This window comes from Epinephelus fuscoguttatus, linkage group LG15, assembly GCF_011397635.1.
Source record: "Epinephelus fuscoguttatus linkage group LG15, E.fuscoguttatus.final_Chr_v1".
NCBI lineage: Eukaryota > Metazoa > Chordata > Actinopteri > Perciformes > Serranidae > Epinephelus > Epinephelus fuscoguttatus.
Window position 1 is genome coordinate 35961039 of NC_064766.1, and position 13769 is coordinate 35974807.

Here is a 13769-nt window from a genome sequence, read left to right on the forward strand (position 1 = left end):
CGTGCACATGATAGGTGATAACGCGTCCCATGTGTGCGTCTGAATGTGTGTAGATGGATAAATAAAGACAGAGAGAGTCACGTCCCCTGCTTCCCCCTTGTTCCCTCGGCTCCCTCCCCCCCGAGGGGCTTACCCCTCTGAAGGTCACCGCTCTGCCATAGGACACCACGCCAAATGCCACTGGTCACTGGTGTTTGAATGAATAACACAGACGTCAATGCTGCGCTTGTTTTCTCAACAATCAGACACGAAGGTTTAGGATGGCTTGAATCTAACTGTGTTTTTCACTTAAACAAATTCTGCGTAAGCTATACTTTGCTACATTGCCCATGAATATATCTGTTAATATATTTATGAATATCTTCCACTCTCTTGCAATATTTATGTTGACAAGATACTACATCCCCAATCACTCGCTCATACCCTTCTCTTCTCGTCTCTTCTCTTCTCTTCTCTTCTCTTCTCTTCTCTTCTCCTTATTTGTTGCTAATACTCGGATCCTCTATTTCCAGATTTTCTCGTCTGCGGAGCCTCAACCTGTCCAACAATCACCTCGGTCAGTTCCCCCCAGCCATCTGTGACATCCCCACGCTGACGGAGGTCAACCTCAGCTGTAATTACTTGGCCAGTGTCCCCAGCTCTGTGGGAGCCATGACCAAGTAAGTAACAGCAAGAAGCTACTGAGGCTGCACACCTGTTGTTAACCATGATGAGAACAAACCAATAGTATTTGTTACAAGACTGAAACCTTTGCTAAACTCAGAAGCTGAATATGCCCATAATCTAAAGTTGTTCTTCCTTTGTTGGATAATCTGATCTCACTCTTTCACTTAGCGGCCCTTTGCTGCTGAATTGGGGCCAGTGCTTGCTTGCGTTGATGCCATCTCAGGGCTGGGTGGGAAACCAATGAACCTTTCCACAAACAAACCACATAGCCAAATGTGGAAGTTACCTAGCAACAAGTACATGGTATAATAACCATCGTGGTGTGCTTTGCTAGTTTCGACATGTGAGCAAACAGCACAACAACTTGCACAGCTCATCTGTGGTGCTCGCCCGTGACATTTTGCCTTAATTGTTGGCATATGCAAGTCAGTGGTTGTTGAGGCAATCTATTGTAGAGAATCCAGTTTTGCATGTTGGTGCAAAGCTTTACTTTGTTTTTATTGTTTCGCATTTCGGCTGAGGACTCCTGTATTAGGTTTATTTGTTACTCTGTCCCTCTAAAGCTTCACAGGTTATTTTATTTCTCAGCCAACGTTTTCAAGAGGATGGAACAAATCAGATTTTGCTGGCTGAAAACCAGTTTGTTTTCTCATGGGAATGCTCAGGACATTTGAAATTTTGGTCGAGCTCCAGTATCCCCCCTCCCTGCCTGTGGAAAAAAAACATTTCACCCACTCTTTAAGGGAGTGTCAGCAAATATGTAAAAAATATTTAAAATGCATTAAACAACAGGTCTTAAACTTGATCAGTCATGAATTATTCGGTCCAATCTCCCCCCGCTGTGACAGAGGGGAGTGCATGGATTAATGGAGTCATTTAGTAGCTGAGTCAATCCTAACTCATGGGCAGTACATGAGCTTTAAACTCAAACCTCATCTGAGACTTAACATACAGGTATGCGGTTGAGCCATGGGTAGATGAGAAGTTAATCTGCAGGAATGATCTGGTATGCCTGCAAATTCCTGAAGTGGCCAGTAGGGCACTTATGCTGCTACTGCCATCTGCTGGACGTCACGTGTACTGATTATGAAGCTGAAATTCTTGTAGTTGTAGTCGGCACATCAATGATCCTGAGCTGCTCTATCAGAGCAAGTAAAGAAAGTTCGTTGTTAATTTGTCATCCTGCCTATTATTTCTTTCATTAAGGAGGACAGTCGGCTAATCATGTGTTCCCCTCTCAGTTTGCAGACATTCCTATTGGACGGCAACAGTCTCGATGAGCTTCCCAACGAGCTGGGTTCCCTCCAGAGGCTAAGTTACTTGGGCCTTTCTTTCAACCAGTTCAGCCACGTGCCACAGGTGCTGGAGCAGTTAACCTCCATGGAGAAGCTGTGCATGGCTGGAAACAACCTGGAAATACTCACCCTGCAGAATTTCCGACTGCTCCGTGTCAAACACATCGATCTGAGGTATAGCAGCTTAGGAAGATGATTGCTTTTTTTTTAAACAGAAATGATGATTTGGAGATTATTTAATTAACTCTGACAACTTTGTCCTCAGTCAAGCTTGTCCAAAGCAATGTACTCAATGACACGTGTTATGCCACTAATGATAGAAACAAAAACACCAAGAGGAAGCCAAAACACAAGCAGAACTCCAGACAGCACGGAATCAGGAAATCATTTGCCTGTAGTGGCTCCGTCAGGTGTCTTCCCATTGTTTGCAAAAGCACAGAGCTGGAGTGACTTGCACTATTTTCCAGTTAATACTTCACCCCTTCTTTCTTTGCTCAAACGAGGTCAGTCAATACATTTTCCAGCATTCCTGTTTGGGCAAAGATCACTTTGTATCTCTGATGAGGAAGATGAGTAGCAGCAGCTGTTTGTTTCTGTTGATTTGTATCCAGAAAATGTGTCCAGTCAAGCTGAAACGATTAGTCAATTAAAAATACAAACAAAACACAGAACCGTGAAATTATCAGATGAATTTTAAAAGCTCAGCTCAGTGTTATGAAATGTTACTTCAATTGAACAGTTTACGGCAAAACTTTTATTTCATTCCAGTAGTTTTTATCATAAAATGTTTACAGGTTTGCTTCACAATTCTTTCATCACAAAGTCAATCAAGACAAATTGGGAAATTATGTGGTTGGCTGTTGCTTTAGCCTGAAAATAGTAAATCAAATTCTGGTGTTTTTTATGGGATAGATTGTTTTTTGCCGTAGATGCTTTCTAATAACTTAAAGCTTAAACATTGTAACCGAGCAACCGAACACTGAACAAAACTCAAGTACAATATATCAGGCATTACCCGAGGCATGTTCCCTGCCTGGTAAGAAAGGCCACAGCCTGTGCAGTTCAACCTGAGCCAATGGGAGCTGAACCTTTGTCTCTCCCCTGCCCCCTCTGCCAGGTTGAATAACATCTCCAGCATGGTGCCAGATGAGCCTGACCTACTGAGGCATGTCACCCAGCTGGACGTGAGGGATAACAGGCTGACCGACCTGGACGCCTCGGTCTTCCCCAGGCTGGAGGTGCTTCATTGCGAGAGGAACCGCATCGGCAGTCTCAAGGCCAAGGGCTGCTTACTCAAAGGCATCTACGCCTCCAACAACGGTGGGTTTGGCACGCAGGATTTTCTGTTCTCTGTGAGGTCAATGGTGTTTTTTAGAGAAGACAGAGCCCTTCTCACATAACCAGTGGTGGAAAATACATTACCTTAAGTACTGTACTTAAGTATAATTTTGATTTACTTCCACTTCCTGCTACTTTATACGTCTACTCCACTACATCTCAGAGGCAAATATTGTACTTTTTACTTCACTACATTTGTTTGAAAGCCCAAAAATATCGTCCGAATAATATCTACATTGTAGTATTGCCATCTTCACTTGAGCAAAAGATCTGAGTCCATCTTTCAACCCTGCACACCACCACCTCTAAATTGAAATCAGAATAACGTATCTCACCTCACAGATGTCACCCCGTTCTCCTTCCATCTAACGTTATTTCACCCTGCGCTCCTCTCCCTACATGCATTCATTTTTATCATCAGTGCTGCAGTCTCATTGTCTCTCTCCGTCACCCCCCCCCCAACCCCCCAACACACACACACACCCTCCCTCCATTTTCCATCTACCTGCTTTTGTAATAGACCGCGTCTGTCCTTGCTGTAGGTTAATGTGTTTGGATTTCTCCCTACAGAGCTGCGACAACTGGATGTCAGTCCTGTGCCGTCCAATCTAACTTACATGGACATCTCGAGGTGAGAACAATCCCACAAGTGCACACAAACAAACAAACAAAAGCAGCTTTAATTAGAGAGGTATTTTAGAATCGCAGCTCATTTACAGTAAATCCGCTCTGCCCTGCAAACATAGAGGACTAACACTAACGGCACTAACTGTTTATGTAAGTGAGGAAATTAGCTTTTAAGATGTAACTGCATGAACTGATCTTTTTAAAGTGTGGTGAAACGTTGATGTTAGAAAGCTGTCACTCTTTAACTGTGTCAGCCTTGACCCTTTAAATGACCTTTGATTGTTAAGTGAAAGATCGGCTGCTGTATTTAGCGTCCTTGTGGTCAGTAAAAACATCACAGGAAGAGTACTTTACTTTAGAGCTGCAACTAAGAATCATTTTTATTGTCGATTAATCTGTAGATTATTTTTGGTCTGAGTGACGGTCACAAGTGTCTTGTTTTGTCATCAACCCAAAGATATTCAGTTTACTGCTACAGAGAAGTAAAGAAACCACAAGATATTCTTAGGTAACAGTTTACTTGAAGGTATCGACATGACACTGTCATAACTATGACATGACACTGTCATGAGCTTGTCATAAATATTATGTATATGTCATAAATATTTATGACTGCTGTCATTAAGTGTCATTCGGTTTTGGTAATGACAAGTTGACATTGTTTGGGTTGTCTTGATTATGACAACTTGACATTAACCAGGATGACATTACCAGAAGATGTCTTTGTCATAACAATAATAATCATTATGTCAACTTGTCATAAACACAAAAAGAGGTGCATTTCTTGTTAATGTGAAGTTGTCGTGACAAAGACATCTTCTGGTAATGTCATCCTGGTTAATGTCAAGTTGTCATTATAGGGACATCCAAAACAAATTTAATGTCAACTTGTCATGACAAAGACATCTTCTGGTAATGTCACTTTGATTAATGTCAAGTTGTCATAATCAAGACAACCCAAACAATGTCAACTTGTCATTACAAAAACTGAATGACACTTAATGACAGCAGTCATAAACGTTTATGACATGTACATAATGTTCATGACAGGTTTATGACCGTGTCATGTCACTCTTATGTAGATACCTTCAAGTAAAGTGTGAACTATTCTTATTTAAGCAGCTGGAATCAGAGAATTTTTACTTTTTTCTACTTAAAAAATTAGTCAAACTGATAAATTGATTACGAAATGGGTTGGAGATTGATTTAATAGTCCACAACTAATCGATTAGTTGTTGCAGCTGTACACTACTTTGTGGAAAAATGTTTTTATTTGTCTGACACATAACATCGCTGGAAATCAAGTTATGTGATGAAGTGAATCTAGAACTAGAGCTGAAGTGAGCAGCTCTGTTAGGACTGAATTCAACACAAGCAGCAACTTGTACATTATATTCCACGTTAGGTATATCGCTTAACAAACTGCAGGTAATTTATCTTCATCATCATCATCATCATCCCCTGTCCTCCTGTAGGAACCATATGGAGTCCCTGCCAGACTGGCTGTGTGAAGCAAAGAAACTGGAAGTTCTGGACATGAGCCACAACCTCATCACTGAGCTCCCGGCGCGGTGAGTCTCTCTCTCCCTCAGCAAATGCGTCTGTTAGCCTGTAAATGGAGTACAGTGCTGCATTATTCTCCCTTGCCCTTTTGCCGGCCAGTCATCTATCCCCCCGTAGAGCCTCATAAATCACACAGATAGCCTGTAACCTCCGCAGCCGCCGTCCATTCTCTTTCGCTTTATATAGCCCTTTAGAAGGTCAGATGCACCTCACTTCCTCCTCTCCTCTCTGTCTCGCGTCGGCTCGTGTCAGCCTCTCTGCCTCCGCTTCTCTCTTTTCATTTTTTCTCTCTGTCTCTTCCTCTGGTCCCCTCATTGTCTACAGATTTATTTTTTACCCAATAAGTGTCAGGATGATGTATTTCAGCTGCAGGCTCCACTAGAGGCGCTGCTATTTTCTGTTTTCACATCCTCATCCTCGCTTCCATCCTCCCCCTGCACTATCCTCATTTCCATGACTGATCCAGCCTACTTCAGTTAGAGTCCACTTGTACACAAGGCTATCTATCTATCTATCTATCTATCTATCTATCTATCTACACTGTCTGTACACCACTATAGTTTCTCTATGTTTATGCATAGTGTTCTCATACTGACCCAACCATCTGTATCTTCCTCATGCCGCAGGTTGTTATGCAGCAACAGTCTGAGGAAGCTGAGTGCAGGACATAACCAGTTGCAGAAGCTGCCTGAAAGGGTGGAGCGCCCTCTGCTGGAGGTTTTGGACATACAGCACAATCAACTAGTGGAGCTGCCCTGCAACCTGTTCCTCAAATCTGACAGGTAGCATTAATCATCAGCCCAAAGTGATTTGTTTTCTTATCGGATAATGAACTCGACATCTTACGAGAAGATTAAGCGCAGGGAGGGGGGATGCAGACATATGAAGATGAAGGACAGAAATTATGAATGGGATTTTAATCGAGGACAGGATATCCAAGGTCAAGGATGATGGCCAAATGAAAAACAACCAGCCAGGACAAGGATAGGAGATGGGAAGATTTTAATGAGGGTGGTGGGGTCATGGAAGTAGATGTCCATGTTAGAAGACTGTAATTAAAGTGACTCTTTGCTGTGTCTCATGTCCTTGTGTGAAGAAGCACAAAACTTAGTCAGAACTTTCATTTTTACTTTCAGCTTACGGTGTGTGAACGCGTCAGCCAATAAGCTGGAGCACCTGCCGCCATCCAGCCTATCAGAGGAGAGCCACAGCATCCTGCAGGAACTCTACCTGACCAATAATCGCCTGACAGACAAGTGTGTGCCCCTGCTGACGGGCCATGCTCACCTACGTGTTCTGCACATGGCTTACAACCATCTCCAGACCTTCCCAGCCAGGTAAAGGACCTACATTTACACTGTCACTCATTCCTCTCTCTACTTAACTCACCTCTTAGGGCTGGAACTAAGTCATTTTCATCATTGATTCATCTGCTCATTACACACTGTCACAGATTACACTTTCCTTACAGTAAATAAATTCTAGCCAGAGGGCCCTTAGCAACGGTATTTTGGAAAGACACACCAATGTAGCATGCTGTTGCTTGCTAGCTAACTAAACATTAGCTCTCTGGCTAAAAGTTGCAGATTGATTGATGGATGGGTGTCATGATGTTATTGGTTTAAGCATGTTGCATTTTCTTTTACAGGAAGAAAACATGATTGGATTCAGATATAAGAATACAAAGACATTGATTATTTTGTATTTCTATTGACATATATTGTTAAATAGGTGCACAATATGACCAGGGATGTGATCTAAAAAAAAACAAAACATTTTTCTTTAAATTTGGTTTTACAGAACTATGACTAAGATCTGTCCTGAGTGGGATATTCTAAACAGTTGAAATCTAGTAGTGACATTGTTTTTAAATGACCTTTAACATATTCTATATTTTGTATTTTTTAACTTATTGGCCAAAGTAAAGACATAGAGTAATTAATCAGCTTTGAAATAGTTGTTAAAGATGTTAAACACAATTTCTAAGAGTCTAAAACTGCATTTTATTTAACATAAAATCTAACAGTCCAGAACTGGAAAAGATTTAATTTAATTTTAATTTGGCTTGATTTCTTTCAAAACATGGGAAGGCAGCAATGAGCAAGGAAAGAAGAAATGACCCCAAACAACTGCAAGAAATTAGTAAAAAAAAAAAAATTAGAAAGCTAAATACAAACAAACAAACAAGGAAATGGCCCCAAAAAAGTGCTTAAAATGTCTAATGATTATGTACCATAATTTTAAATATGTAGTAATAATTATTATAAGTATTGATTATTGACTGATTTTTTTTTTCCCCCCTTGCAATTTCTGGGACATTTGATATCAAGTTGCTCACTGCCCTTTTCCCATGTTTTTGAAAGAAATTGTATCAATTTGCTCAAAGTGACAATGTGTAATTTACGTGGTTGTTTATTAGCAAATATCAACTATTGCTTTCATAAATATATATTTACTAAAGTGTAATGCAATTCACATACAAATGGAAGCTTTCTCATAGGCTTAGAATGATTTCTCTATATATACACAGGCAGGGCGCGGTCTGCTGGAGGCTGCCCTCTTGCGTCGCCATATTTGAATACAGTGGCTGAAAGGGATATACGCGCTTCGCCTTTAGCGTTTACCTAGAACTTGCCATCACTGGAGACAGAGAAGGTGAAGATCAAACCGGGGCGTACACATATGTGAGGACGGGACAAAACGCGTGTGAATATCAGCGTTGCTTATTCCAGGTGGAAAGAACTCCTGTGGAAGAACACTCTGGAAACACATATATTATAATCGTACCAACCTATATTTGCCGCACTGTGCCGTGACTATCACATAAAACGTGTTATTTTAGCATTTTTGCTCATGTTACCAAAACAATTAGAGACAAAACACTCCTAACATAACGTTATATCTCACAGATAACCTATATCTCACTGGTAAGCTATAAGATATTGTAGGATGACGCAGTTATTCGGCAAACCACCGTTTATTACTGAACAGTGCAGGTTACTGTTGGCCGTAACTACGCCAAAACAACCAACAAACAAGAACTTAGCTGTAACTCCAACTGTGCACTCCTGCTCTCTCCTCCAGCTCGCTCATACGCACACCAGCACGCGCACTCACACAGCCCTCATCCCCGTCACACTCGCACCCCGCCCCCCTACCTATACTCATTCAATCCCAAACATGCCATTAACTCACAGAACACTGACATTATAACAGAACATTTACTGCAGGGTCGCTACAATATCGTAACATGGTTTAGATTCCTAAATAAATATTCACCTCATCGCTAGCTAGGCCTACTCCTGAAAAACTTGAAAAACTCGTGGATGATGCCATCTCTGTCTGCGCAAGGCTTTTTGTCCTGAGAGGCCACCATCACTTACCCGACGGGAGGGGTGAGCGAGCGAGCCCTGCACTGTTACTCACCATTTTTACACACTGAGGCTTCAAGGTTAATAGGTTCAAATACTCGCGAAAGGTATCAGAAGCAGGACAAGAAGAGTGATGTTGCTCCAGGGTTCAGAGGGTTAAAGAATGAACTAGGCAGCAAATCTGCACACATGGGGTGCTGGAACCATAGATGGTGTTGTTGAAATGATCACTGTGCAGACTGCACTCACCCGACACCTTCCTCTTTTTCCTCAGTAAAATGGCCAAGCTGGAGGAGCTGGAGGAGGTGGACCTGAGCGGAAACATGCTGAAGACTGTGCCCACCACCATCATGAATTGCCGGCGAATGCACACGCTCATCGCCCACTCCAACGCCATCGAGGTCTTCCCTGAGGTCATGCAGCTGATGGAGATGAAAGTAAGACAGTAGTAATGCATAATATCTCTGTGCATGCTAATGTACAGTATGCGTATGAGCCCCTGAAGCTACTACTGTATGTGTGCGAGTGTTCACATCCTTTCCTCTCCAACAGTGTGTGGATCTGAGCTGTAATGAGCTGAGTGAGATCACGCTGCCTGAGAATCTGCCTCCCAAGCTACAGGAGCTGGATCTGACTGGAAACCCTCGTCTCAACTTGGACCACAAGACGCTCGAGCAGCTCAAGTATGTTCTTGTTTTTACTTTTATTTAATCAAAGCTTCCTTGATAGAAACCCCTCCAAATAGAGTAGAGTCAGTAGCTCGTGTATCTTTAGAGTGAATGTCATTTATTTCATGTTTTGTTGTTTTTCAGTAATATCCGCTGCTTTCGTATCGATCCGCCTCCGACCTTTTCATCGAACGAGGCATCTGGTGGGCCTGCTGTGTGGAGTCATGGTTACACGGAGGCCTCGGGCGTCAAGAACAAGTGAGTTCAATTCAGTCGGTGATGAAAAAACACGCACCATCACAGTCGTCCGGTGAAGCATCACTAATCCAAACCTCTTGGGAATGCACATTGTTAAAGCTAGATGACTCAAACCAAGCAAATATTGAAGCAGTGCTTATTGAAAATATGAATCATGTATACTCACATGCCAAAACATCTCTGTTCAGGCTAAACTGCCAATTCAACACTTTAAATGTGCATGCGAAAAACAAGAGAGATTCAAGCAATTGCACATATTGTTTCCACATTTCTATATAAGTGATGTTCATCAGGCACGTCTGCTGTGATGACGCTGGCGCTGCTGAACAGTCAAATGAATCACAGAAGGCATTGTTTCCATGGTTATTAGTGAGCAGAGCAGTGCAATCAATATGTGGAGAACAGGGGAGTTTTGAAGCAGCCATTATTTCCTCACTGAGCGCATGCCTCAATGACGTTATGGCCTTCTTTTGTTTTCCTTTCAGGCTGTGTGTTGCGGCTCTTTCAGTAAACAGTTTCTGCGGGAGTCGTGAAGCTCTGTACGGCGTGTTTGACGGCGACAGGAATGTGGAGGTGCCCTACTTGTTGCAGTGCACGATGAATGACGTGTTGGCGGAAGAACTGCACAAGACCAAGAGCGAAGAGGACTACATGACCAACACCTTCCTTGTCATGCAAAGGTACGCGACCACAGGCATTTTTAGTTTGAATTATTTTTTTTGTCTCTTGCCCAATAAATAGACTGAGATGAGACATTTTAAATCTTCACTCTGTCGCCTCTTTCTTTGCCACCATAGAAAACTGGGAACTGCAGGACAGAAACTGGGTGGCTCGGCAGCTCTGTGTCACATTCGCCATGACCCCACCGACCCTGGTGGCTGCTTCACGCTCACAGCAGCTAATGTTGGCAAGTGCCAGGCCATCCTGTGCCGAGACGGAAAGCCATTGTCGCTGTCACTGCTCCAAAATGTGGGGCTGGAGGAGGAATACCGCAGAATCAGGCAGCACAGGGCCATCATCACTGAGGTAGAGATCCTTGAAAGCATCTCAATGTAAATGTAATTTCAGATGTGCACTGCATAAACAAAGTATTGATGTGTATGTTTTACTCCATAGGACAACAAGGTGAATGGTGTGACCGATTCTACACGAATCATGGGCTACTCCTTCCTCTATCCATCCGTCATCCCTTGTCCCTACGTTCAGACTGTCACTCTAACCCCCCAGGATGAGTTCTTCATTCTGGGTAGCCGGGGTCTGTGGGATGCTGTGTCTCCCATCGAAGCCGTGGAGGCTGTTCGAAACGTCCCTGACGGCCTGGCCGCTGCTAAGAAGTTGTGCACGCTGGCACAAGGCTACGGCTGCACTGACAGCCTCAGTGCTGTTGTGGTCCAGCTCAGTGTAAGTGAAGACTGCTGCTCCTGCTGCTGTTCTGAGCCTCCACAGCCACCTCCTAGCCCCGGCTTGGGCCCCTATCCCCCATCGTCCTCTGCCATCAAGGAGAGGCCCTCAGATGGCTCCCTCCCTGTGCCGCCCTCCTCCTGCAGTGAAATCAGCAGTGAGATCAGTACCAGCGAGATGAGCAGCGAGGTGGGCTCCACAGCCTCATCTGATGAGCCTCCACAGAGCTCCTTGGTGCTGCTGCATGAGCAGCCTCACCATCCACACCTCCACCTGCACCACCAGGCCCACCCGCTGTCCCTACAGCACCAGCAGGCCCACACAACCTCCCAGCCCTGCCAGTATCTGTTCCCAGGTTCAGAGCTGCCTTCTGCCCGCAGCTGCTGTGCCGTCCATCCTGCCTGCTTAGCGGGCTCCTTCCAGAGGCAGCTGTCTAGTGCCACCTTCTCCAGCGCCCTGTCTGACAACGGGTTGGACAGTGAGGACGAGGAGCCCATCGCTGGTGTTTTCTCTAACGGGAGCCGTGTAGAAGTAGAGGCGGATGTCCACTGCCTCAAAGCAGAGTCCTCCTCCTCACCCCAAACGTTATCCTCATCCTCCAGCCAGGAGCGAACCCTGCTGACTCTTCCTCCACCCCCTCCCCCGCCATGCACCCCAGAGCCCTTGGAGGAAGGGGTCGACATGAGCCTCGGTGAGGCGGAGAGCGGGCTGGATAGAGATGAGTCGTGGCAGGGAGTCGGAGCAGGAGGCGGGGATGGAGGGAAGTTGGCAGGCAAGAGGAGGGTTAATGGGTCAGTGGCGCGCCAGGAAAAGAGTCACAACCTTATTGAGGTGGCTGCTGACGCTCCCTCTAAAAAGTCTGGGGGTTACTTCACAGCTCCAGCCCAGCCTGACCCAGATGACCAGTTCATCATCCCGCCTGAGCTGGAGGAGGAGGTGAAGGAAATCATGAAGCAGCATCAGCAGAAACAGCAGAAGCCGCCTGGGACCGATCAGCCCACAGACTACTACGACACCCCTCTCTGAACAACCAACACCGCCGACTACAGCCTCATCTCCCTCCCAGCTGCAGCATGCACAGAAGCCTACTGTACCGCTGACCTAACCAGTCTGATTCTCCGTACACGGACACAAACAAGTTTCCTCAAGAGGCTGTAAAATGCACATGAAAAAGTTGGATCATACTTTTTCTAAACGGCCTTCATTGCTCTAAACAGCCTCGTCATTGAAGAACCATGCACTGTACCGTGATCCACTCATTTTTACCCAAGCAACTCATGAAACAAGCAAGCAAATGAGCCCTTTAATGATACTCAACCCTCTTGAATAGGCTGTGGACACAGCTCCTGGTGTCCATGGTCGTGCCCTTCTCACAGACTGTGGAACGTTGTTTTTACATTAGACAACCAGCCGAGTATGTATTCAACACTAGTCTCTTTGCAATAGCATTAGCTCGCCACAACACTTGTTAATATGGATAACAATTCCATGGTTTGTTTGTTTGTTTGTTTTGTAAGAACTTACCATATCTTTTAATGTGAACGCAGTGAAGTTGCTGAAAGAACTTTTTAAAACAGAGACACATAATCTTTTTATTATCAGTGAGCTATGTCGAATGGTACACCAGTAATACCACACTTAACTGTTGTAGATAGGGCACTTAAAATACTGTATTTCTTCAGTAAATCATGGCTCTTGGCCTGTAAAATGGCATAGAAATTTTTTGTAGAAATTTTAAATACTAACTCCTAGGAGTTGCATACTCTTTATGGTGACTCAGTCACTTTTACTAATCTTCTCTGAGAGAAATGGTGATTTTTTTTTTTCCAATGATTGTAAATAAGAGAAATGTTGTATACTGATGCTTTTAAAGGAACTACGTACCTGTATGTCGGTGAAGCATTTGGTGGTGGGGAGGACATGAGGTTCACCAAGAGTTTGCTGTTATGGAGGTGTTTCCCCCCCCCCTCCCCCCCCTTTATCTTCCAACGTAGAACCCCACACACACACACTCACACACACACTCACACATACAAATGTATATGTGAAATGGCAGGTCAGAAACCCCAACATTCCATGCAGTATAACTACACAAAGTTGCCATGGTTTGCTCCACTTTGTTTGATTGTGATGTTCTGTAGTCATCACTGTATCTAATGAACACTAATGGACAGATCTTTGCATGCACACTTGCATGCACGCACATACATACACACAAACACACACACACATGGACACGTACACGTAATATTAGTCCCACCTCCCTCCTACAGTAACTGTTATCACCGGCATGACTGTGTCAAGTTCAGTAATACAAACAAATATATCCACATGGAAAAGAGACAACACAGATGTTCCTGTCTTTGGTATAATAAATTTTAAATTTGTGAATATATGTCATGCTGTCTTGGATTGGTTTTTAATAATTAATATGCATTTAATGTATTTACAATATTATTTTAGTTTATTCCAGTGTTTTTACACCAAATGACCAGAAGGGGGCAGTGTCATATAATGGTATGCTCTCCACCAAGGATATTCGACTTGCTTTGCTCAGGGGCCACTTTTGCAAAATGACAGAA

The 13769-nt window shown here is 43.8% G+C and overlaps 1 protein-coding gene across 1 annotated transcript in view; it reads left to right on the forward strand.

Moving 5' to 3' along the window:
- Nucleotides 1-13582, forward strand: part of phlpp1 (PH domain and leucine rich repeat protein phosphatase 1) — a 54888-nt gene extending 41306 nt beyond the window's left edge. The window contains exons 5-17 of the mRNA XM_049598399.1: nt 513-659; nt 1908-2135; nt 3079-3281; nt 3870-3930; nt 5402-5497; nt 6116-6271; nt 6626-6826; nt 9135-9297; nt 9413-9543; nt 9673-9786; nt 10272-10466; nt 10584-10812; nt 10903-13582. Of these exons, the coding sequence (XP_049454356.1) occupies nt 513-659; nt 1908-2135; nt 3079-3281; nt 3870-3930; nt 5402-5497; nt 6116-6271; nt 6626-6826; nt 9135-9297; nt 9413-9543; nt 9673-9786; nt 10272-10466; nt 10584-10812; nt 10903-12213 (3235 nt within the window). The 3' untranslated portion in view covers nt 12214-13582. The remainder of the gene's footprint in view (nt 1-512; nt 660-1907; nt 2136-3078; nt 3282-3869; nt 3931-5401; nt 5498-6115; nt 6272-6625; nt 6827-9134; nt 9298-9412; nt 9544-9672; nt 9787-10271; nt 10467-10583; nt 10813-10902) is intronic.
- The last annotated feature ends 187 nt before the right edge of the window (nt 13583-13769 follow it).